General features: G+C 38.0%; 2 protein-coding genes across 2 annotated transcripts in view; one reads left to right on the top strand and one right to left on the bottom strand.

Annotated features, from left to right (window-relative positions):
* LOC113537371 (male-specific lethal 3 homolog) overlaps window positions 1-6,483 on the bottom strand; it is a 28,827-nt gene extending 22,344 nt beyond the window's left edge. Inside the window, 6 exon segments of the mRNA XM_026931810.3 lie at window positions 134-262; window positions 2,822-2,916; window positions 3,135-3,232; window positions 4,312-4,407; window positions 4,715-4,797; window positions 6,232-6,483. Coding sequence (XP_026787611.3) covers window positions 134-262; window positions 2,822-2,916; window positions 3,135-3,232; window positions 4,312-4,407; window positions 4,715-4,797; window positions 6,232-6,330 — 600 coding nt within the window. The 5' untranslated portion in view covers window positions 6,331-6,483.
* A 16,500-nt stretch (window positions 6,484-22,983) lies between these two features.
* Window positions 22,984-25,351, top strand: part of LOC113537388 (rho GTPase-activating protein 6) — a 120,978-nt gene continuing 118,610 nt past the window's right edge. The window contains exon 1 of the mRNA XM_026931841.3: window positions 22,984-23,796. Within this exon, the coding sequence (XP_026787642.3) occupies window positions 23,326-23,796 (471 nt within the window). The 5' untranslated portion in view covers window positions 22,984-23,325. The remainder of the gene's footprint in view (window positions 23,797-25,351) is intronic.

The raw sequence follows: 25,351 nt of genomic DNA, 5'->3' as shown, positions 1-25,351 counted from the left end.
CACTACAGTAACAGTAACACGAAATGCTGTTCTGTTTAGAAAAACCGTCTGATTATTTCCAAAAAATTGCGAACCTCTGTGTGGTTACAGTATTATTTGAAGATCGAATGTGTTTACATATGCTGAGAATGACCTTTTTCCTCTTGTTGATGTAGTAGCAGTCATCCTCCAGCTTCTTCTTCAGCACATCAGGGATGTCGATGTTGATCGTGATGGTCTTCTCCTCACTCTCCCTTTTTGTGTGGGCCTCCTGCTCCTCTTTCTGTGAGCAAATAAAACAGACAATCTCATCAAAGGAGCTATGAATGTGCCGTACCGGTGGGACTGAAAAATAATGAGAAAAAAGAATAATAAAAAGGAAGTCCAAACAGCTACAATACTGCTGACTAGTATGGTTTAAATTAACTGCTTTAATAATCTTATTTTTTACGTCTTATGAAAGTTGCTTGAACTCTTTATGATTCCTTCCATTATTATTCATTATATCACAGCACCGGTGAATTATTGATTCTGATTGCTCAGAAGGGTTTTTTTTTTTTTATAGCAGCTCTGACTCAAATCACAGATTTCTCTTAACGCACTTGTTCTGCTATGTTATTGTTTCTACAGGAACACCTCATAGACCAGGATTTTCTATGATGAAGCTTTCTTTAAGTAGTTGTCTTCCATTTTGATAAGGGATCTCAATGTCTGTGCTTTGTAACAGTCAAAAGTAAAGCTGCAACTGCCACCACTGGGGCGTCTAAGGACAGAGGATGATCTCAGCTCTATAGTTTGTTGTATTGGCTTCAAGACACACGAAAAAGAGGACACATAGTTAAGTAATTTGTTTTTTATATCTGTTGTAACTTCTCTCTAAGACAATCTACAATATTAAATATAACTTGAAGAAAGGGAAAAAAAAAAAAAAAACACAATGTGTTTGCATTCTTTATTACAATAGAAATGTACCATTGCTGGCTAATTGCCATGGTATAAGCAGAATAAAACATTTAAAATAATAATAATAATAATAATAATAATAATCACCTTTGGGGTGGTAGGGTCATCACACCATCTTGCTGTGGATTATTTTCAGCAAATTGTTTTATTCCGTACTTATTCATTTCATGTTGAAACAGATTATTAAATCCCAATTGTACAATGTGTTAAAGATAGGGGTAACGTTAGCTAGCTATTCTGTTAAGCTTTAAAAATAGCAAAGGCAAAATCATTTTAACTGACCAAATAGAGCACAGCTAAGCCTTCTTTTTTTTTTTCAACTGGCTCACAAAACAGAGTTTCAGAAATTCACAGGTTAATCGGGTCATTTTCCTGCTACATTCTTTCCACTGGGTGAATTTTTTTCACCTATGTGTCTGCTTTAGCTAAAAAAGCAGAAAAGTGTAGTTTTAGATATCTCCCATATCGTTGTAGCAAGGGGTCAAAATTGTACAGTGGATATAAAAAGTCTGCATACTCCTGTTAAAACTGCAGGCTTTTGTCATGTAAAAAAAAATGAAACCAAGATAAACCATGTCAGATCTTTTTCCACCTTTAATGGGACACAGCAACCAGCAACATTCAAATGAAAATCTAACAGAAATGCTTTAGGGAAAAGGTGAAAATGTTCTTCATCTTCAGCTGTCTAACAGAGGCCTGCAGGTTTTGTGACAAACTAGATTTGTATTTGAAGCTATCCATGACTATGTTGATTATGGGTATCTTGACTAAAGCCCCAGCCCCAGCTGAAGAAAAGCAGCTCCAGAGCATGGTGCTGCCACCACCATGCTTCACCATGGGTATGGTGTTCTTATCTTGTTTTGATACCAAACTTATCTTAGAATTTTGCCCAAAAAGTTCTACCATTGTCTCATCGGACCATAACACATTCTGTCACATGTTTTGGCAAATTTTAATCAGATCTGGATGTTTTTTTCATGAGAAAAGGCTTCCATCTAGCCACCCTACCCCATAGCCCAGACATGTGAAGGATATGTGAGGTTGTTTCACATGCAGGGAGTGACCAGTACTTGCCTGATATTCCTGCAGCTTCTTTAATGTTGCCGTAGATCTCTCTGAAACCTCACTGATAAATTTTCTTCTTGCTCTTTCGTCAATTTTGGAGGGACGCCCTGTTCTTGGTGATGTCACTGTGGTGCTCCATTTTCTCCTCTTGTTGATGATGGCCTTTACAGTGTTCCATGGTACATCTAATGTTTTGGAAATTCTTTTGTACCCCTCCCCTGATCGATACCTTTCGGCAATGAGATATCATACATGCTTTGTAAGCTCTTTGCGGACCATGGCTTCAGCAGTCAGATAAAACCAAGAAGATGTCAAGAAAATCCTACAGAAGCAGCTGATCTTTAGTTGGGGTTAATCAGAGTCACTTCAGTGAAGCCTGCTGTATGATAATTACATTTGAACTTGAGTTTGAATGTGACTGTTTAATTCTGAACACAGTCACATGCCCCATTATAAAAGGCTGTGCACACTTATGCAACCAGGTTTTTTTTTCTTTTTCTTTTATTAAAGTCTTTCTAAAGTGTTCTTTTATTAAGTTTGTTCTTTTCTTTTATTTCCCTAAAATGCTTGTTTGTTTTTCACTTGAATATTGTTGGTTGCTATACCACATTAAAGGTGGAAAAAGATCTGATATGATTTATCTTGGTTTCATTTTTCACCTCACGAAAACCTGCAAGTTTAACAGAGATATGTAGACTTTTTATATCCACTGTACAGGACTCTTTTCGGGTGCAATGGAACTTCACGCCTTCTAACAAAGACGACAAATCACAAATAGCTATATGCATGTGTAAATAATTAAATAAATATGTACCATTTCATCTAAATCCTCAGATGACTCGCTCTCGCTTTTTAAAGTCTCCGGGTCTGAATTGTCCTCGTCACCGTCTTCAGATGATGAAATCAAAGCTGTTCAGGAAAACGACAGAATTATGACAAAGAAACTGACAAATTACCAGCAAAGACTTCACAAGACAAGGACTTCTCTGGGACTATTTTTCCGACATCTTTTGTGGTGAATGAAATGAATAACGCAAAGCCTGAACGAGCCAACAAGGTCAGGTTTTGTGTGAAAACAGTGTTAATAAGAGCTTGTACACTATTATAAATCAGGCTGTAAAGCTTACGATCATCGCTCTCCTCCTTTTCGTCTTCAGGTAAGGTTTTTAACACAGAGTTAACACCTGGCAAACGACAACGTCGCTTCCTCCATCCTTTTCTCCTCCTGTGAAGAACAAGGTATTTGACTTGATGTAAACAATTCAATGAAATTTACACTCAATTAAGCATCAATGGAAACGTTTAAGTAACCAGAAACATTCCTAAGAACAAACAATTTCTTTTTTTTTTGCTTTCTCTGCTTCTGTTTACACTAAAACAGAGTTTATATCCATTTATAGTTTTGAAAATGCTCTGTAATACAGAAAGCTATAGTTTGGTGTGAAGGTAAACATAGACATGTTTAACCGCTTATGACAGATTTCTTGGGACACGCCCCTGACTGTCACGTGATCCAGATTCAACAAATCAAAATCAGAGGACAAGTTATTTAAACTCGTCAGCGCCATTTTGTTTTGTTTTGCTTTTTTGCAGGTGAACAGATTTGTGTACAATTTAAACAACATGTCTGTGTGGATGTACTTATATTCACTGCTTATAAAGAGTTTTTAACTACTTATACTGCCTTCATGTGCTATCGGAATTCTCCTATTTTCCACTTCTGAAGTGGTAATTACGAGCATGTCGCGTTCACAATCTTTCAGCTTTGTTGTCGGAAAAAACAAACATGGACGACGCCAGGTTCATTCATACATATTCCTTTTACTTTTATTTTCACTGCATAACATATTACTTAGTTAGCTAGCTTGCTGATAATAATGTAATTATAGTCAAATACAAGCTATTTTCACGGGGTAAAAATGTACAAATGGTTGCTGACATAGTATTTAAATGAATAGGACCAAACCAGCACGCGCTAACAATCAGCTGGGTTTAGAAAACCGAATAAAACTGTCATTCAGTACAGAAACTGTCCTCTCCTCCGCCATGTTGAAGGTTTAGCACTCCTCCCATCTATTCCATCAGCTATCACAATGATCTGCGAGTTTCCCAGCCGTAATAACGACTTGACGGGTCATTCATGTGCATCTTCTTAGTGAGAAACTCATATTTACGGTAATTCCGATAGCACGTGAAGGCAGCATTAGTCAGCTATGTAGCGTGGAACACAGGAACAGCACAATCAGCACAATCACTTGGGGGGGGAAAAAAATACAAAAAAACACTGCTTTAATGCAAACGTACATGCGAGCCAAAGCTTTCCGAGCCAGTTTACGCTGCAACTTGCGATTGTCCTCGGAATCTCGGAGCACATGATCCTCTGCAGCCCAGCGATCCCAGCTGTGGAGTAAACACAGTGTTGATGCGGTGAGTCAGTGACTGGAAAGGAAGCAGCTCTAGTCTCCGTGTGTCACAGCAGGAGGAACTGGACTACTGAATGGTTACTGAACTCCATGAATAGCTACCGGGTGAACTAGCTCACCCGTTTAGCTAAAAGCTTTAGCCAAAAGCTATCCGAGTTCTGTAGTGTAGCTTGGTTTTGATCAGCACTACTGAGCTGGTGGTTTTGTTTTTTTTTTTAAAGCCGGTCTGATTGCTAACACGCTAACGGCTAATTCAGCTGGTATGCAGTGTTTGTGTTTCTTACCTTCGGTTCCAGCCGTTGAAGTGAATCAGATATTTAGGGATCCGCTTTCCCTTCTCATCTTTTCCCACTACAATGTCCACCACCTACAAAACACAATCGTGTAACAATGTGTTAGGATTGTGATATAAATCAGGTGAATTCCACACCGTTTTTTTTCCCCCAGCTCCTTTTCCCGCTGCTGCTCTACACAACACAGCTCCAGCGGCGGCGCTTCCCAGTGACGTCATCGAACTCCCTCAGGAGAGGGGGAAAAAAAGAAACAACCGGCTTCTGATGCTGCCTTCACGCGCTCCATGCATTTACTGTTTCCCCAATTACAAATACACTGAAGGTGGTTACGAATTGTTTCGCAATCGAGCGCACAGCTATAGCTACAGCATAGCTGATTAGCTTTCGATATTGTTAGGTATATTCCTAACATATCTCTATAGTGTATAATGCTGCTCGAGAGAGACGTGTCGATATCTGTATTTAGGGGAAAAAAAGAATAACTCACATTGCCCAATATAACCATCTATTCCTCCTTAATCATAGAATGATAACTCATAACAAGTGAGAAAGCTGGGTATCAAAAATTGTTTCCCGCTGTAATTACGGCGTTCATTTGTAACTTTTAGTTCGGGAACTAGTAGGAACTAGTAGGAACCACAATTCCGGCAGCACGTGAAGGAAACACGGTTGTTTGGACTACAACATGTTTATCCCAAACCACAACACATTCACTAAGTAGTGCACTGTTTTGAAGGTTTTGCTGTTTTGTAGTCGTGTGTTAATACATATCCAGCGTATTACTGAATACCCACAATGCACTGCAATATTCAATGCACTTCAAAACATGAATTCAAGGATACAGAACACACAGAAAGCATGTTGAAGTTTGTAGGGAATAGGAAGTAGGGCACAAATTAGGACACAGCCTGCAGACATACCAATATAAACATTCCCATGTCTAATGCTAATTGATGATTGTGAGTATAATGTTAGTTATTAAAATAGAATTTTAAGACTAGTATATCTGTTGTTTGAACTCTGTTAAGCCATTGTGTGTATTTGTTTTTTTTTTTTTATCCATCCCTCTGTGTGTGTGTGTGTGTGTGTGTGTGTTTGCACGCGCGCGATGCTGAGCTGAAGTGCACTAATGTCTCGCGCACACACGGAAAAGGCCTTGCGGTAGCTAGATAAGGAGCCACATGCAGCTAGCTGAGTTAATCAGCTACATCACACCCACGATAAAACATGCAAACAAATAAACAAACAAACAAGTAAACAGATAGCCGCAGTGCTTGTTTACGTGTATAACTTCCTGAGTAACATCACAACTTTCCTAAGTCCCTACATCCTGCATGTCAGAGTAAACACGCACTGAACCCGCATCAACACCGCGATCAAATCCACTTCCACCACGCAAATCAACTCGAACGCACTTGCTATTGCAACACACCAAGCAGGAAGCAAGAATCCCGAGATGCATGCTAACTAAAACACTGCGCACTTTCACATTTCCGGCGTAAAGTTACCTTTGCATCATACAGCACTTTGGCCTTGGACGGGTCCGGTTCAAAGCAGAGAACTTTTTCTCCTTTATGGAATTTAAATTTCATTCCCCGAGAGTTCATTTGTTCGTCATGGCGATCAGGAGAGGAGGAATCCAGACCCCCCGCTCCTTAACCCATTCCGTGCCGCTCTGCTATCCAAAGGAAAATCTACGGAGACAAGCCTGCGCAATGCTGCCTACCCTAAACGCCGGAGCTGACAAAGATTGTCCATCCGGGGATCCGTAGAACGACGTGACGTCAAGCAATCAGGAAGTTGTTAGAATGTAAACAAGGTTAATGATAACTGCTAATTATATTTCTGATAATAGTTGTATGTGTTCCTATGCAATTCAGCAGGGTCTTCATTTTTGAATACTGTTATTCTGTGCTTGTTTTGTATAAAATAAAAAAATAAGAATAAAAAAAAAAATTTTTTCACTTTTTTTTATATACACTAAGCATTTATTTGTATCATTCAGTGGAATTGAAATGTTCATTTCATCCTTATATTTCTGTGTTATGAATCCTGGAGCACACGATTAGCTACTTTAATCTAGTTATTAAATAATTTTACATAGCTATAAACAAACATAAACAAACAAAATAAATAAACAAATAAACAAACATATAATCAAACAAAATAAACAAACAAACAAATAAATAAATGTGACATTTTTATTCCTAATACATCTCCATATATTCCATGGTAATTAATGCTGTGTAAAAATGCTATGAACTAAATATGAAAAACAAACAAACAAACAAACAAAAAAAAACAAATAGTGTTGTATCCATATTCATATTATGGCTATTTATGTAAACCTCCGGTTTCTATCAGACCCTTTAGGTCTGTTTAGGTCTTTTTTTAGTTGTTTACTTGTTTAAGCTGTACACTTTAGGCCTGTCAGAAATGCTCCACACTACATATATGTATGTTGTATTTCTATTATGGGGTTTGTGTGGTGTTATGCTTGTGACAGAGAGGATATAAAGGTATATAGACTACAGGAAATCTGACCATCTAGAATTTTGAGACATATAAGTTCCTGAGGTACTGCTTTCCATCCACAAGAGGTCGCTATGTGCCTTCATTCTGTCTCACCCACATTCGTCTTAATGAAATGAAGCTTAAACCCTGCAGTGAGCTACACCTCTCACACATGCCAACAGAAATACTGCAGGTGTGGAATTATAGCCAGATATAAGCCTAGACATGGAAGTCAATTCTCTCACAATCAGTTTACATACATAACAGATTTCACATAACAGATGTTTACATATAGTCCACAAGACACAATAATGACTGAATTTACACAAATGAACCAGTTCAAAAGTTTACATACGCTTGATTCTTAATACTGTGTGTGTTACCTGGATGATCAGCGACTGTTTATATTTCGTGACAGTTGTTCATGAGTCTCTTTTTGTCCTGAGCATTTAAACTGCCCACTGCTCTTAAGAAAAATCTTCCAGGTACTGCACATTTTTTGATTTTCCAGCATCTTCTGCATTCCATCAGCGGCTATATGATGTTGAGATCCATCTTTTCACACTGAGGACAACTGAGGGACTCGTACGCAACTATTACTAAAGGTGCAAACATTCACTGATGCTCAAGAAGGCAACAGGATACATGAAGAGCCAGGGGGTGTAAACTTTCGAACAGGATGATTGGTGTAAATTGTTATTATTTTGTTTAAAGATTTTTTTTTCATTTAGTACTGCCCTTCAGAAGCTACATAAGATGTTTCCCAGAAGATAAAATAATAACAATAAATAATAATGGTATAACTGTATACTGTGGTGTGTCGATGAACTTGGCCAGGAAGCGTCATTAAAACAGTGCACTTGCAGCACACTTACGATACAAACACAGGCTTGGTGGTTAAGCACAGCACTAAACTAGCTGGAGAAACCCATTAACAAAACCACCAGATAACACAAATGAACACAAAACAAGCATGAACGAAGGTGCTGGTGCTGGTAGAACACGATTCCACCTGCAGAACCGCTGCTCACTAGATGGTTTTTGTTTTTCACACCATTCTGTGTAAAGTCTAAGAGACTGAAGTGTAAAAATCCCAGGAGATGAGCAGTTTCTGAAATACTTAAACCAGGCCATCTGGCACCAATCACAATGCCACGGTCAAAGTCACTGAGATCACACTTTTTCTTCATTCTGATGTTTGATGAGAACATTAACTGAAGCTCTTGACCTGTATCTGCAGGATTTTTTTGCATTGTACCACCGCCACGTGATTGGCTGATTGGATAACTGCATGAATGAGCAGGTGTAGAGGTGTTCATGATTTTATGTATTTTACGCCACATGATTGGTTGATTGGAAATTTGCATGCGTGTGGATGAAAGAATGAATGAATGAATATAGGAGTTCCTAAAATGAGTTTCCCCAACAAACCAAAATGCTAATCAATATTTTTTTTTTACTGATAAAGTTATAAATGTTTTGGCAGAAAAAAATTACAAATACCAAAATAAAATAAATGAACATTCTCTAGGCATTTTATTTTACAAAAGGTACAATTTATGCTGATTTCTAAAAATGTTTATAACATAATCATCTGAATATTCTATGAAGAAATTGAAATGTTACTAATCTTATTAGTGGTAAGATGCTGATTTGGATAAGCCAGACATTTTTCCGTGAAGCATCATCAACTAATAAATAAATATAGCACACGTGGTAACACTTAGTCTATTAGAACCAGGACATTAAACATCACGTTACCATGAAGCCGTGGGGGATCATGGGTATTCTGAAGTGACTGTTCCCCCATGTAGACTTGATGTTGTGGATGTCATTAGGTGTATTCCTATCAGACAACTAAACTATAAAATGAAGTTAAAGGAAAAAGATTAGTATTCTTAATGTTTGGATTGTCGTTTATGTACAATTTACAGTTTTTTTGTATAGATTATTGATGTTTAAGAATCTAAATGTAAAAATGCCTGCATGTATATTTATATATACATTTTATAGCTTTTCTTGCATGTGACCTAATATGTGCAACTGTCTCTTATCCCTTATATCAAAAAATTGTTTATAATATGATTTACATAATTTGATCTGGTTAAAGGGGTCGTTTCTATCTAATTTTTTAAAATTGATTTGTAAAGTCGATCTTCTTAGTGTTCCAGTGCCAACATGTGGTCAGAGTTTAGATTTTGGTCTCATCTCATCAGATTAGCTTCCAAACAAAGTCGTAATGGTGTTTGGCTTCTAGAGCTTCAGTTTGTTCCTGCCAATGAACGACTGCTTTTAAAGACCCTTTGTGTGTGCATGTGTGTGTGTGTGTGTGTGTGTGTGTGTGACTGTGTGTGTGTGCGTGCTTGTGTGTGTGTGTGTGTGTGTGTGTGTGTGTTTTGCAGACTCAGAGATTTGGTAACCACAACATGCAAACAAACCCTGCTGTTTTTTTCAACTTCATGAATAAATGAATACACAAAATAAATAAGCACAATGTCTTTGTATACTGTATGAGTAATATATTCTCAAGTAATGAGACTAATTGTCAAAGAATACAAGTCATCAGTTTGTTCTTATGTAAACCTCATGTAGAGTTACGATAGTTCGGAGCTTGTGGGGACATTTTCCTTAACAGTTCTAGAAAGCTAGAAGTGTTTATTACCCGGAGAACCCCAGAGGAGCATTTTGGTGTGTGGGTGTGTGTGTGTGTCCGTGTATGTATTATAGCTTGTATTTCATATCTTTTTATATTTTTTATATCTTATATCCCCACAAGGATAGGAATATCTAGAAAATAGTTTTGTTTTTGTTTTTTTAAACAAAAACTGCAGCTTTTATTTAAAAATAAAATTGAATAAACAAACAAACAAACAAACAAATAAATAAATAAGAAACAAAAGGCTTCCCTTTGGATACTGAGGTTAAGGTAAGGGTTTAGGTGCAGCATAGCATTAATTAGCTGCATTAATTATTATGTCAATGGAAGGTCCTCCCAAGTATAGGAAGACAGATAAACAAATCTATGCTGAGTCTATACAAAATGTGTGTCCCTGCTTGCTGATTCCGCAAATTTTCTATGGTATTCATGTCAGGGCTTTGTGATGGCCACTCCAATGCTTTCACTTTTTTGTCTTGAATCCATTTTGTTACAACTCTGAAGGTATGCTTAGGATCACTGTCCTGCTAGAAGACACAGTTCTGACCAACTTTTCACTTTCTGGCTGATGTCTTGAGGTTTTGCGTCAGTGTTTCTACATAAACCCCCTTCCTTCTACATAAACCCCCTTCCTCATGATACCTACTATTTTCTGAAGTGCACCAGTCCATTTTCCAGCAACCCCCCCCCCAACATGATGCTGCCACCCCCATGCTTCACAGGTGGAATGGTGTTCTTTGGATTAAAAGCCTCACCCTCCTATTCCTCCATACATAGTGCTGATCATTATTGCAAAGCAGTTAAATTTTTGTTTCATCTAACAAAAGAACACTCCTCTAGAAGGCTGGTGATCACCTGCAAACTTCAACCTGGCTTTTTTTAATGCTGGTCTTGGAACAGGGATTTCTTCTACATGTGACAGCCTTTCAGGGCATGGCGATGTATGGTGGATGTACCTACTTTGGTACCTGATGCCTCCAACTCCTTCACCAGTTCCTTTGTTGTTGTCGTCTTACGGTTCAGTTGAACCTTTTGGACCAAAGTTCAGTCATCTCTGGAAGTTAATTTTTGCCTCTTTCCTGAACGATGCAGTGTCTGTGTGGTCTCAAGAATTTTATATTTGCATACAATTGTTTGGACAGATGCTTGTGGTACCTTCAATTGTTTGGAAATTGAATCTAAGGCAGAACCAGACTGGTGGAGGTCCACAATTTTTTTCTCCAGAGTATGAAGGGCAAAAAGGACCTAATGGTAGGTCCTTTTACAGCCACAGGTGCTCTCCCTGTTAACTAATTATAACAATTGACCAATCAGAAGCTTCTAAAAGTCATTACATCAATTTCTGGAATCTTCCAGACTGTTTAAAGAGACAACTTGGTGTATGTAAACTTTTGACTCACTGCAATTCTAATATAGTGAATCAAAGCTGAAATAAATCTGTCATTAATTGATAGTTTTAAAACTACCTCTGACGTGAACCAAGTAGATGCTGTAATTGACTTGTGTGAAGCTGTGAAAATCTGATATGTGTGGAGATGTGAAAAACTGAGTTTGAATGTCTTTAACCTAGGTGTGTGTAAACCTTTTCCCTCAGCTGTATAGTCATATAATTCTAATCATTCATATGTCTGAATTATAATTATCCCCCGATTAACCCTAGTAGGTGCTGCATCCCTTGCACACTGTTTACATCTGAAACTCCAAGAAAGTTGGTTGAATGTGTTTCTGATTAAATATGTTCAGTCAGCTTAAAGCTGCACATTCCTTTCTAAATTTAGAAGCTCTTGGCGTAGCTTCAACTTGTGTGAGTTTACACACAGAGACAGATAGCTCTTTTGGGAAAGTGAGAAAGAGACGATTTCATATTGTCCTTTTATCACATCGGATTATTAATACAGATCTAAGTACAGATGAGTGCAAATTTTGCATCCCTCACGGTTTGTAAATGCAAAAATACAAAAACGTACCCATGGTTTGCAATTTATGTACAAATAAACTGAATCCCAAGACATTAAAAATGAAATGTGGGTGTATCCTGGCCTGCAACAAGATAGCCCTAAAAATGTAAGGCAAAAACAGAAAAATATTTAGAAAAGAAGATTTGCCTTGACTTCTAGGTCTGAATATTGCAACTGATAGGAACCAATAGCTGCTCAGAGGATACAAAAAGAGGTTAAATGCAGTTATAATAGTTATAATATGAAGGATGAACAAACAAGTTATTAGAGAATATTTACTTATATCACATTTGAAAAGAGGGGTACAAACTTTTGAACTGATATCAATACTCTGACCATTTATTATTATTATTAACTGTAATAATGAATAATGAAGAAACATCTGCAAAACCTAACACACTAAATGTCTTGTTGATGTTGATGTCCTATAATCCTATCTATAATTATTGGCACCCTTCACAAAAACACACAAGATGTAATCTATAAAATGATTAACATGCAAAAAAAAGTGATATTTTGGGCTCAAACAAGATTTTTTTTAAGTACTGCAATTTTTCTAAATTATTACAACCCTTATAATTAATCATTTGTGGATAGAATAACAGCACTGACTCTCTTCCTGTAATGTTTAACAAGGTTGGAAACACTCATAGAGGGATGAATCTGACGACGTCTAATTCTGAGCAAGTTTTGTTTTTCAGGAGTTTTTCATATTTGGAATTTTTTTGGGTACTCAAGGACCTTTTAAAATTTTAAGCTCCTTTATATGCTTATTTTGTGCATGTGGCAAAACCTTTTGTGATTTTGTGTTTCTTTATCTAGTTATGATTTGATTTGGAAGTATATTTGTCTCAATGTGTTGTTGAAAGCCATATCAATGGCCAATTCTGAACCTCATGGGCATAGAAAATCAGGTTTTAGGTTAAAATATCCTGTTATTAGAATTCCTAAACTCAGCGTTATCTGTATAGTGCTTTTAACAACAGGCATTGACACGAAGGAGCTTTACAGAAATCCAGCTGTCATAAGTGCCATCAGTCTTCACAACAGCCTCACTGAGCACAAAGCACGTTGATCCACCTCCATAATTTACAGTGTGAATCAGATTCTTGTATTCAATCCCTTTTAAGTACCAAACATGCTAATGCTGTGCATGACCAAAACATTTGATTTGGTCTCAGTTGAATACAACACATGATTTTGTGAAGTTCTCCCAGCAAGGGCTTCTATTTTGCAACACTACCCAACAGCTTGTTGTTATGAAAGCGATGTTTAACAGTTGATTTTGAAACTTGACAACCAAAAGTATCAACTATAACTGTGCAATTCTAAATGTGGAGGACTCCTCCACGTCCTCCTCACTGTGTGGGGGGTAAGTGTGCTCATGGGTCCAAATCTTTTTTGCTATGGCCCTGATTGTTCTTAATGATATTTAACTGCTTATGCATTTTTAGATTCATTTCTCGTTGTGTGCAGGTCAACAACCATTTTTGTTAAAAGTTCTTGTTTCTTTTTTCCATGGTAATGGATGACAAAGGGACTTTACATGTGTGCAACCTCATATTTATACCACAGGGAAACATGACACTGTTAATGGCATCAACAGAGATCCTGGAGTTTATAATTTATAGCGCTCTCACGTGGTGCAACAGAAAAGTGTTCACCTTATTGCCTGAAGATCAATAATCCTGATGATGCCACAGCTATCCATGGCTGGGAGTTCAAGAGAACAAAATTGTCTGTCCTCTCTGAGTGGAAGGAATGGCATACTCTCTCTCTTTCCTGTCAATCACAGTGGTACTAGCCAATTACAGGTGTCTTTGAGCTCGTGTATGTGGAAGAGGGCAGACAGCAGTTTCCTCCAAGTGTATTATGCTGTCCTTTGATGTGGTTAGATGAAGTTGTTTGGCTTCATGTGTTAAGCATGTGTTAGCCTTCACCCTTTCCTGGTTGGTGGCTGTTGTATGATGGGGAGAGGTGGCTGGTGGGTGGGAATTGGCCAAGAACAAATTAGGGAGAAAATGGGGCCAAAAAAAAAAAATAATTATATGTTTGCTTTTATTTAATATATTCCTTAGGGAAATATTTCTTAATATTTCTTAGAACAAAGATAAATTGTTTCTCGTATTGTTTGAGCAGAAAGCTGCTCTCTATTTCCTCCCTAATATTTTAGTCTTGGCCAATTCCCACCCACCAGTTAGGGTTCCCCTATCATGCGACATCTACCAAGCAGGGATGGTGAAGCCTATCGTGTGCTTACTCTGAGACACATGAAGCAAGCCAACTGAATCGTTTCAAACTGCTGCTCATGTTGCATCACAGAGCAGTGCAACACACTCAGAGGAAAGCGCTATCCGCCCCCTTCTGCATGCATAAGATCACAGACACCCATGGCTAGTGTTGCGTGATTGACAGGGGAGAGAGTGTATGCCTTCTTTTCCAGATAGCACAGCCAATTTTGCTCACTCGGAGTCCCAGATGGGTGTGGCATCATCAGGATGCAAACTTGCGTTCTCCAGACGATAGGGCGAACGCTTCTCTGTTGCACCACTCAGGAGCCTGAAAAATGGCTCATTTTTATGAAGGGCGCCAATAATTCTAGCAAGCACTGCAAGACCACACAAACATTTGTACTCGATTGCATGTTACTGTAAGTGCAATGCCACAAATGACTTTAACCACTGTTTATACTCAACCTATATAGAATCTGTTAAAATTAGTTATATAACCAGCGTATTGTATCATCCCCAAACACAAGAACATAGTAACCATTTGCTCTACTTGGAATATTCCATATGATGCTTTACGATATTTACTTTTTCATTAAACAAACATCTTTAGGCAATGACGCAAGAAAGGCCGCTCTCTCTCAAGCCAACAGCCTGTGAGTCAAGCTTCGTGATTTATTGCCGTGGTTGTAAATAGTTCCTCATGGTGTTCCTCACTTCAGGGCTGGAATGTTATAAAACATTTATGATGCAATAATTGTCCAACCCAATATCATGGGTTTTGGCAAATCAAGGTATCTCCTTACAATGAAACAATGTTTTGAAAACATTGTACCATATTTCATGAGTTCCACTGCACTTAGACACATCTTTATTGCTATCATGTATACAGGAATATTATAAGGCTAACAGTATTTTAGATGTCCTTCATACCAATATACATATATAAAATCATAATTTTATTTATATCTGTCCCATGTCCCATTACACATCCTTGTCCTGCAGTGTCCTATTGAAACAATGTGTCTCTTGGTATTTGTGTGAGTGTGTTGTGTGTTGTGTGGGCTCAAGCGTGCAGTGACGTCATCCTCTGTTCTGACCCATGGGTCAATGCTGAATTCTGTTCAACTGATTTCACCACTGGCTGCCTTCTCCATGTCCCACCCAGTGTGTGTGTGTGTGTGTGTGTGTGTGTGTGTGTGTGTGTGGAGAGAGCAAAAGAGGAAGGGGCCTCTTTCCCTCAATCTATCAAAATTGCTTCTCTCCCTCTTTTCTGTTCTGAACTTCTATTACATGCTACATGCACAGTAATGTATGGTCATGTAAATCCACTCTCAGTCCTGATTTCAGTACTCAATGTTGTCTAGTATCATATTCAGAATAGTATTCATCATACAAGGCACCATACAATTCTAGTAAATTCAGTAATAATAAAGGTTAAATATAAAGATTTTGGGTTTTTTTTTTTACTTTGTACTGAGTACTGAGAAATTATACTTCAGTGAAATTATACATAACGTGTCAAAATCTTACTCAGTTATAAGTGGAAGTATCCGGCCAAAAAATGTACAGGGAAGTAAAAAAGCTTGCAATTCACTAACTAAAAAGTACATATTTTAACTAATGAATTTAAGTTAATGTCATGTTATGATGTGAAAACTAACTTTTATTACTTATCTAAAACTGTTATCAGCAACTACACTGGTTTGCCTGAAAACATCATTCAATCTCTGTAAGTTTGCTGCTCATGTGCATGACTACTGCTACATAGTCAGAAGTCTTATAATAGAAGACTTCTATTAATCAGAAGTATTATAATAATAATATAATAATAATATCCTGCAACTAACCAGTATTTACAATTAGCTAGAATTTGACTAGCTGCCTAGCCAATTGTGTTAGTTACTGAAACTGATGCTAGTCCAACCCGGCATTAGCAAAGAAAACAGGCTAAGTTACTAAATACAGGCAGGTAATGTAGGCAAATTAGCTAAACGTACGTCAATGTGCTTCTTCAAATTAGATAGAGTTCAAGCCTTCTAGGAAGGCAAAGGAGACACCAGCATATTGAAACATTTTACTGAGATACTTTTAACTGGTATTTCAAATTCTTATGCGCTTTTACATCTTTTATAAACCCCAAGATTTCTGTGTGTACGGGGGGAGAGGAGGGGTTTAAATGGCTTTTTTTAAAATGACTTTTTGGTCATGTTCTTTTGCATACAACTTTTTATCCATTGCTCTGTAAAGAACTCTGTACAACAAATCTATCAGGCTTCTCAGATCTCTCTCTCTCTCCCTCTCTCTCTCTCTCTCACGCACACACACACACACACACACACACACAGACAACATACAGGAGATGTAAATAACGCTATGTATAAGGGGAGGCGGATTGAGCTACGTTATAAATATTACTGCTACGCACACTTAAAAGCTGTTAGTTGTGTCTTGGGTTATAAAGTCTAACTAACTCCTCATCAACTTCCCCTCAGGTGTATCGCCTACAGTATGTCACATGAGAAAATTTTCCTTGGGAGATTTACTTACTTACTTACTCAATATTCTTATGTGCTGAGCCACAAACTCATCAACTAAGTAGCATGCTAATTAGACTACCTTCTTAGACTATGTGCTAAATAACTAGTTTCCCATCTAGCTACACTGCTAGAAAATTAGCATACACCTCCATAATGCATGCTAGTTGACTAGCTGAGGTGGATTATTCCGTAGGTTAGGAGAGTAAAGTAATAAAGTTATACCAGTTTGTAGAGATGGAAAGATTGGCTGGGGTGGTTGAAGATTTTTTATTTTTTTTTATTTAATAAAAGGGCTTTGAATATTTTGCTAACTGTCTGAAACTCTTTAGACTTTAAAACAGAAACCCTAGGTCTGCAAGTGATGGCCAAAATGCATAATCTAAAGTTAGCAAGTCAGCTAACTAGATAATGTTACATGGCTAGATACAGTCATTTTTAGTTTGCTATGTTACCTTCAATTTTTTTTTTTTTTTTGAAGCTGAAAGTTCAGCTGAAAAGAACCTCGTCTCTGGTGTATATATAATCCAGTTTTCTTTATAATTATATCTCCAAATTATAATAATTCTGCTTTCAAGTTTCTTTCATAGACCTTGAATCCAAGGTCCTGGCCATTTACTCATGAGACTCATACATGCCAATTTTCCTTTGCGTATTAACATTCTTTTCTAGGGAACTTTTCTAGGAAACGGCATCTTTAACTGTCATTTTGTCATATTTTCCAAAAAAGATGTTAGGCATTTCTTAGCAAAAGGTTCGATAAAGAAAACCATTTCTTTTTCCAGAACTGTAGAATTGAAGTAGTGCTGGTGGTATAAACGATATCAAATGCTCACATTCTCCAATGATTATATGATGTTTTAAACCCGATCACATGAAAACTCATCACAAAATTAAACAAGACAGGGCAATATGTTTGGATTGTGTTTGACTTCATATGAATGAGATCATAAGAAAAGGTACAAACTCTAATATCATGACCTGCTGACACTACTACTGGGTATTATAATTACAGAACATCATCTGACATAAACACAAGTACAAAATGGTACATTTTGACAAAATGCTGAAGCAATACTGCACTACTGATAACTACGCAGTAATGAGATTAGATTAGATTAGATTAGTTTAGATTAGATTAGATTAAACTTTCTCATTGCATAAAGTACAAGTGCTTTTACCATGAAATGCAATTTAGCATCTAACCATGTACAAGAGTATTAAAGTTATTTAGGATCAAATATATATTCCAGCAGGAAAATGAGCCAAAGCGCAGTGCACGAATTACAAAGGAATGTCTTGAAAAAAAGAAGGTTTGTGTTTTGGAAAGGTCGAGTCAAAGCCCAGACTTAAATCCAATTGAAAACCTGTGGCATGACCTGAAACTTGCTGTCTGCCAACATTCTCCATCTAATTTGGCAGAGTTGGAGAAAATTTGTGTTGAGGATTAGGAGAAAATGCCAAAATCAAAATGTACAAAGCTCACAGAGAAACATCCGAGACAACTCAAATTTGTCATTGCTGCAAAAGGACAATTCACACTGAGGGCATGAATACTTCTCAGTTAAGCAGTTTTAGATTTTTTTCCAAATCATTCTGAGGACATCTAAATAATTTAGTTACATTTTATTTCTGCAGACAGTCACTTCAAAGGGAGAAGAAAAAAAATCCCATTCTGATATGCTTAAATTTGATGTTGCAATACAGAAAAAAAAAAAAGTGTTTGTGTGTGTGTGTGTGTGTGTTTGGGGGCAAGGGGGTGGTTGGTGAGGTTGGGGTTTTTAGAAACTTCTGAAGGATATACATATATATATATATATATATATATATATATATATATATATATATATATATATATACATACATACATATATATACATACATATATATACATACATATATATATATATATATATATATATATATATATATATACTGTACATACACACAGTGGCAGATGCAACTGCAGATAATCTATTATATAAAGTACTAAAAAACAACCAAAACCCAGAAACATGAACTGTGGATACAAGGCAAAAACATGCAGACTACAAGCAATGATATGGAACACATGAAAACAAACAACACTACAACAAAAATCTTGACAATGAGATGCTGAAAAACTGAAACTTAAATAGTGGTGGTAAAGGTGAAACAGGAAACAGGTGTGAGGGATAAGTGATATGTGATGTGCTGGGGTTGATGGGTAGTGTAGTTCTGTGCCCATTGGCCCAAAACGTGTACTATAAAAAAGTTTGTACAATACTAAATATACACTCACTATCCACTTTAATAGGAACACCTGTACACATGGTCATTTATGCAGTTATTCAATCAACCAATCATGGGGCAGGAGCACAATTCGTAAAATCATGCAGATACAGGTCAAGAGCTTCAGTTAATGTTCTCATCAAATCATCACAATGAGGAAAAAGTGTGATCAATGTGACTTTAACGGTGGTATGGTTGTTGGTGCCAGATGGGCTGGTTTAAGTATTTAAGATACTGCTGATCTCCTGACTGTTTCACACACAACAGTCTCTAGAGTTTACACAGAATGTCCTTCATCCAGCTGCTCATCTCCATGTTGGATTCTGCACTTAGAAGTTGCTTAGGGTAGAAAGATTTGCATCTGAAGACTAGAATAATATTGGTTTGTTCTGGCCTTCAAAGGGCTCATCTAATCATATAATAAAGCAGTCCTGAAAATGGTGACGGGATTGGTAAGTGGAAGTCGATGAGGCAGACCATGATTTTCCTAACCCTTGTCTATATCTTTATTATCTCAATCTGGGTTTACAAAGAAAAGCCAGTCAACCATCAGCATGTTGCATGTATTCACGTCCTGTCTCATGCCCCCTTTATCTTTCCCTGCCTCTTTCCTCTCTCTGTTTTTAGACTGCTAGAATTTGACTGAACTCTTATCACTATCAGGCAGTGTCTCTTTATAAGCAGCTTTATCAGAACACTCCCTCCCCCGGTGGCCTGCGATCAGTCGCCCCTTTTTCCCTCCGTCGGCAATGAGTACACACTCACAAACACATGGTGTCGAACACAAATTATGACACATCTCTCTTCATGTATGGCCAAAGAAAATGTTTCTGGGGTAACTACACAACCATATTTATATATTTTCATACTCTTGGTATGATATTTTCATATTTCTTGGTAGCTTCATTTTGAAAAACAAACTCTGTGTAATTTATGGGTAGAGATGATATTCTCTTACTTGAGTAATATTCCATGGCTCAATATAGCTGGGATTATTATAATAGGAATGAACATGTCTCGCACACACACAAGCACACACACATCCTTGCATTACTATTTTATTATTATTTTAAGCGTTTCCACTGACTTGTGCAGTGTAGTGCTGTACACTACTGGAAAAAGTCCAGTTAATGTACAGTTCTAGCTTTCTAAATTGGTTCTATTTGGAACTTTTTATATAAGAGAACACCTTTGGTGTAGGTTTCTGTATAGCACTCTAAAGGTTCCCTCAGAGGTGCTAGGGTTTAGCAAAATAACTCTATGCTTTAATCTAACCCCCTGAGGTTACTTGCTGTAATCTCACTCTCTGATACCGAACTGTACTTTTCGGTGTACCAGTGTTGAGGGTGGTGGCCTCAAGGGTACACCTTTACCTAATTTCCTTTAATTCAGGTGTAGTGGACATACAATGTAAAATTCTCAGAAAAAAAAGGTAAATCTACAACCTTTAATGGTTCTTCGTCTTGTACCGCAAGTAGAACCCTGTTGGGGAGCGATGAAAAGTATCCAACCATCGGAAACTATCCAAAGAACACTTGAATAGCCCCAATGCCAATTTTTTATTTTTTTTTAAAGAGAGTAGATAGCAACATTTATGAAGGCTTAGCTCCTCCCCAATTGGCAAACTCAAGCATTTCATAAATCCCTGAAAAGCATGTGTCCTGCTATGTGTCAATTTATGTGTCATTATGATTTCAAGTCCTATAAAGCACACTTAGGAATGTGAAAACACCTAAAATCACATTTTAAAATAAATCATTTTTCACCTATATTCAGAAACAGAAATCTCAGTGATTTACATTCATGAAATGTTGTGTTCATTCCTATCCCTATTTAGAAAGATATACTGAGAAGTTTTTCTCAGTATGATAACTGTTGTATTTAAGTGTTCACCATGAGCGATAAATTGAAGAACACTTTAAGGTAAAAATTTTACATTTCTAAAAGTGTTGTTTATGCCACGGAGAAGTACTTGTTTTCCTGACAGTGTACCCACACGGAAATATTTGTCTCTTTTATGTTGATTCAGTGGGTAATGTTTCTGCCTCACAGCTCCACGGTCCAGAGTTACTGTCTACATGGAGTTTAACAGGTTCTCCTCTGAGTTCTTCTCACACGTCCCAAAAAACATGGCTGTAATTGGACTGGCTATGCTCATATTACCCCTATGTGTGGATGAGTGTGTGAATTTGTGTGTTTCTTCCAGGGTGTGTACCCACCTGACGTCCAGTGTTCCCAGGATAAACTGTCCCAAGCTCGGGATAAACCATAACCCTGATCAGTATAAAGTCTTTACTGAAGATGAATAAATGAATTTCCCCAGAGAGACAAACCCAAGAAGCCGTTAGGATATGAGATTTAACCTGTTGTTTATACACTATATGGACAAAAGTATCTGGACAAATGACCATTACAACCATAGGTGCTTGAAGGTCCCATTCCAGACTTGGTCACCCATTTCCTGCTAGAACAGCCTCCACTCTTCTGGAAGTCTTTCCACTAGATTTTGGGAAATGGCTGTGGATACGTGTTGGGTTCGACTCCTTAGTTCCAGAGAAGGGAAATCTTAATGGTAGATGCTACAATATACAAGATGGAAGGCCCATGTATGGCCGTGACGGTCAGGAGTCCACATACTTTTGTCCATATAGAGAACAAAAGTGGACATTTCAAGTACTTGTTTTTCTGACAGTCCATGTTTTTCAAATAAAAGATGCATTTTTTTGGTTTAGAAAATGCTTGAAGGGGAAAACTAAACTAAATGTCACAGCAAGGTCAAAATGATTCATTGATATCATGATGTGATGGCTATGTGGTGCCCACAGAGCAGTAAACACACAGCCGTAGAAAAATACCTAAATGTCATCAATCTTAAGACACATTTTGGAGTCCTCAGGACTCAGGCAAAGAAATTGCAAAGAATACAAAGCTATAGATCATCTTTTAAGGCACTGCCCATGCTCAGCAGAGATATGGCAAAAAAGTGAGAAATCTAGGATTGGACATAAACATGAATGAAAAAATGATAATGTATGGAATTTTTGATAAAAATTTGATTAAAAAAATGTGAAAGAATTTTACTGGTTGGTAATATATATTGTTAATTATAAAATATGGAAAACGAGACGTAAAATGATTATCAATCAGTGCCATATCCCTTCTGAGATTGTGTTTAAACAGATTGTGAGTGATTTGAAAAGACAAAGAACAATGGACAGAAGAACAGGAAACAAGCATCCATGGACTCTTAAAAATTTGAATTCTTGGTGGTTTGTAAATATTGTGTAAATGTATGATATGTGTGCATTAATTGTATATTTTTGAGCTTTGCTCAACTCACGTGTGTGTATTTCTATGCTGTAAAAATTTATGGCATTTGGCAGATACCCTTAACCAGAGCAACTTACATTTATCTCATTGACTACGTTTACATGCATGTCAAATTCCATTTAAGTCTGTATTCGGGTTGCAGCCATAATCTGAATATGATGTTGATATGCGTATAGGCATTGGAATATTCCTGTGTACATGGTTGTTGTAAGTATGCCGAGATACACATGCGCTTTTCCTTCCTGCTGTTATTTCCTGGGAGAGTCAAGATGCTGCCGTTGGTTATACAGTATGCTCCGTTATTAGTTTTATACTACTTTTTCACACTAATTTAGTTAGAACTCTAATACTTCTCACTATCACAAATGGCCAACAACACTGCCTTGAAATGGAAAGGGTCGGGTAAGCATCTGTTAGCACCCACAATTCCTTGCGGACTGAGCATGTGCATATATCTCCTTTCAGTGAATAAGGTGAATAAGGTGTTTACATGCAACAAATGTCTGATTAAAACAGTTGATTCATGGTAGGAATCGGAATAGCGTATTAATCTGAATGCAGTGTTTAGATGACTCAGTACTAATTAAAATATTCATAAATTCTGATTAATGTAAATAGAACACTGTAATATAGAGATTTATACAACTGCGTAGTTCAGAGCCTTGTTCACTTGCAGCTTGACAGTGCTGGGATTTGAACTCACGACCTTCTGATCAGAAGTCCAACGTCTTAACCACTGAGCTACCACTACCCCTCAGAATATTAATAAAGTTTAATTTAAAAAGTAAACAAGTTTTGAGGCGATTAGAAAAGTTTGTCCTGTAGTTACTTGAATGAAAGTGGGATTGTGGAGGGAGGGGAGAAGACAACAGGAGTTTCCAAACCCTTTTCTCCCTCCCAAACTCGACCAGTTGTCTCTGGAGGAAGCCTCCACTGCCAGCGCGCACTTCTCTGCCCCTTCCATAAACACGCAGCCTAAGTCTATTAGGGCAGGATTTGAGTTAAAGAAGCGATGTAGCGCGGATTAACGGATCTTATCCTGGTCGACGCCATGGCGAGCGCGTGAGGTTTTGGCGCGTGTCCTGTGAGGGAAGTGAGAACCGCGACCATGGCGTCGGCGCAAGGGCTTCTCCACAGCGTCTTCTCCTGCTCGTCCCCGGCTTCCAGGGGCATCACCAAGCGGCGACTACGCCAAACCCGGAGTTTAGACCCGGCTATAATCCGAAACTGCGACGCTGACTCTGATTTAACGCGAGCTGAGTTTGAGAGCGCCAGGCTGTCCGAAGAGCCGGGTGCGTCCCAAATCACCACGCAGCCGCACTCCAAGCTCACGACGCTCAAATGGACGCATCAGCTGCTGTCGCCATCCCTCTCCACTCCCGCTACACCTCTCGACACGTCGCCGTCATCGAGCTTTCACTTCGACTATGACTTTAAAAGTGGGAAAAGGAACACGGCTTGGGATTTGCCCTTCCTCGCCAGTTCAGGCACTTCGGGCACCTTCTTCTCCCCTAGAAAGTGGCTTCAGAGGAAAGCGCAGCATACCACTGCTCACGAGTACGTCGTCTGGAGGTCTGAGGTAAATTCATTAGCTTAGACTTAGGGAAGGAAGATGATAAACCCCAAAAAACCCAACAAAAATAGTGGGTAGTGGTAGCTCAGTGGTTAAGGCGTTGGACTTTTGCTCCTAAGGTCATGAGTTCGAATCCCAGCATCACTAAGCTGCCACTATGGAGCCTCTCAGCAAGCCCCTTAACCCTCAACTATATAAAAATAGATAAATGTAAGGGTATGGCCTGAATGTAAAAATAAATGAATGACCCTTCTGACCAGTTCTAGCTTATAAAAGCCTTGGAAATTCTATAACCCTTAAAAGCATCAAGAAAAGTTTTTGAGAATGTTTTCTCAATAGCATACCTATCATACTGTATCCTTTATATCCAAAATCTCACTCCGTCCTTCTTTACATTTCATTCATTCCTCACAGCATCCTAAAAGAACACATTCCTCTGTCAAGTACATTTTAAAGTCATTTCTCAATCCTGACCTGTGACTCATTAGACACTTAATTGTTACCAGGTATGACATGCATAAAACCAATCTTCCAGTTATCCAGTCACGGATTATCCTGGGCTTATGTTTTTCCCCAGTTGCGAATCCTTGTGGATTTTGTAAATTAACCCAGGATTACGCTTGATGTGTGTGTGGATAACTGGATGACTGCTTTATATAGCTTTCCAAGTTTATATAGTCCTGGACTAAACGCACTCATTCCTAACTCATTCTTATTTTACATACTTGTAACCCACTTTGTATATATGTGGAAATGTGGCAGGTGTGCTCTGAATAAACCAAACATGCTAAAATTCAGCGTTAGTGTCTATTCAGGAAGTATTATTCACTGGTATGTGATTGGACTGCCAGACCAGACATATGGAGTTGGAATGAGTCAAGTTGCTGCAGATAATGAACTCCTGCAAAACCGTACTTTCAGGCTAGGAAGAGCTTTAATGACTAAATATTTGGCTGCTGTCCACACACATGCTGTGGTAGGGACATGTCAGACCTTTCCTTTCTCATTTAAGCACCAGCTAAACTATACGTGTGTGGCTGAAGTAACCAGAATTCCTCAGTGCATCTTTTGTACCGCACACATCGGCTCGGGTGTAATCCAAACTTTTGTCAGTTTGGAAATTTAATCGGGGTTTTTTGGCCCATGGCATGAATTTCTTGTTTTGTGGTCAAATTTTATCCTGTTTTTAATGTCAGATTTTTTGTATGCAAATAAACAGCCATTAACAATTAAGATTTATAGCTATAGATATTTGGGGTTCAGCTCCAGAGTCCCAGGTTTGATCTTGAGCTCAGATTACGGTCTTTGTGAAGTTTCTCTGCATGTTCTCCCCATTTCTTCATAGACTTCCTCTAGGTTCTCCAGGTTTCCTTTCATCTCCCAGGTGGATAGGTTCGAGTGTGCAAGTGTGTGTGTGTGTTTCTGTGTGCATTGTGCCCTTCCATGGTCTGGCGTCCCATTCAGGCTGTATTCCCACCTCACACCCAGTATTCATGGGATAGACTCCAGATCCACCACAACACTGACCAGGATAAAGCAGTTACTCAAGAAGTATGAATGA

This window comes from Pangasianodon hypophthalmus, chromosome 26 (genome assembly GCF_027358585.1).
Source record: "Pangasianodon hypophthalmus isolate fPanHyp1 chromosome 26, fPanHyp1.pri, whole genome shotgun sequence".
Lineage (NCBI taxonomy): Eukaryota > Metazoa > Chordata > Actinopteri > Siluriformes > Pangasiidae > Pangasianodon > Pangasianodon hypophthalmus.
Note: the sequence above shows the minus strand (reverse complement) of the source record. Positions and strands in the feature narration are given on the sequence as shown.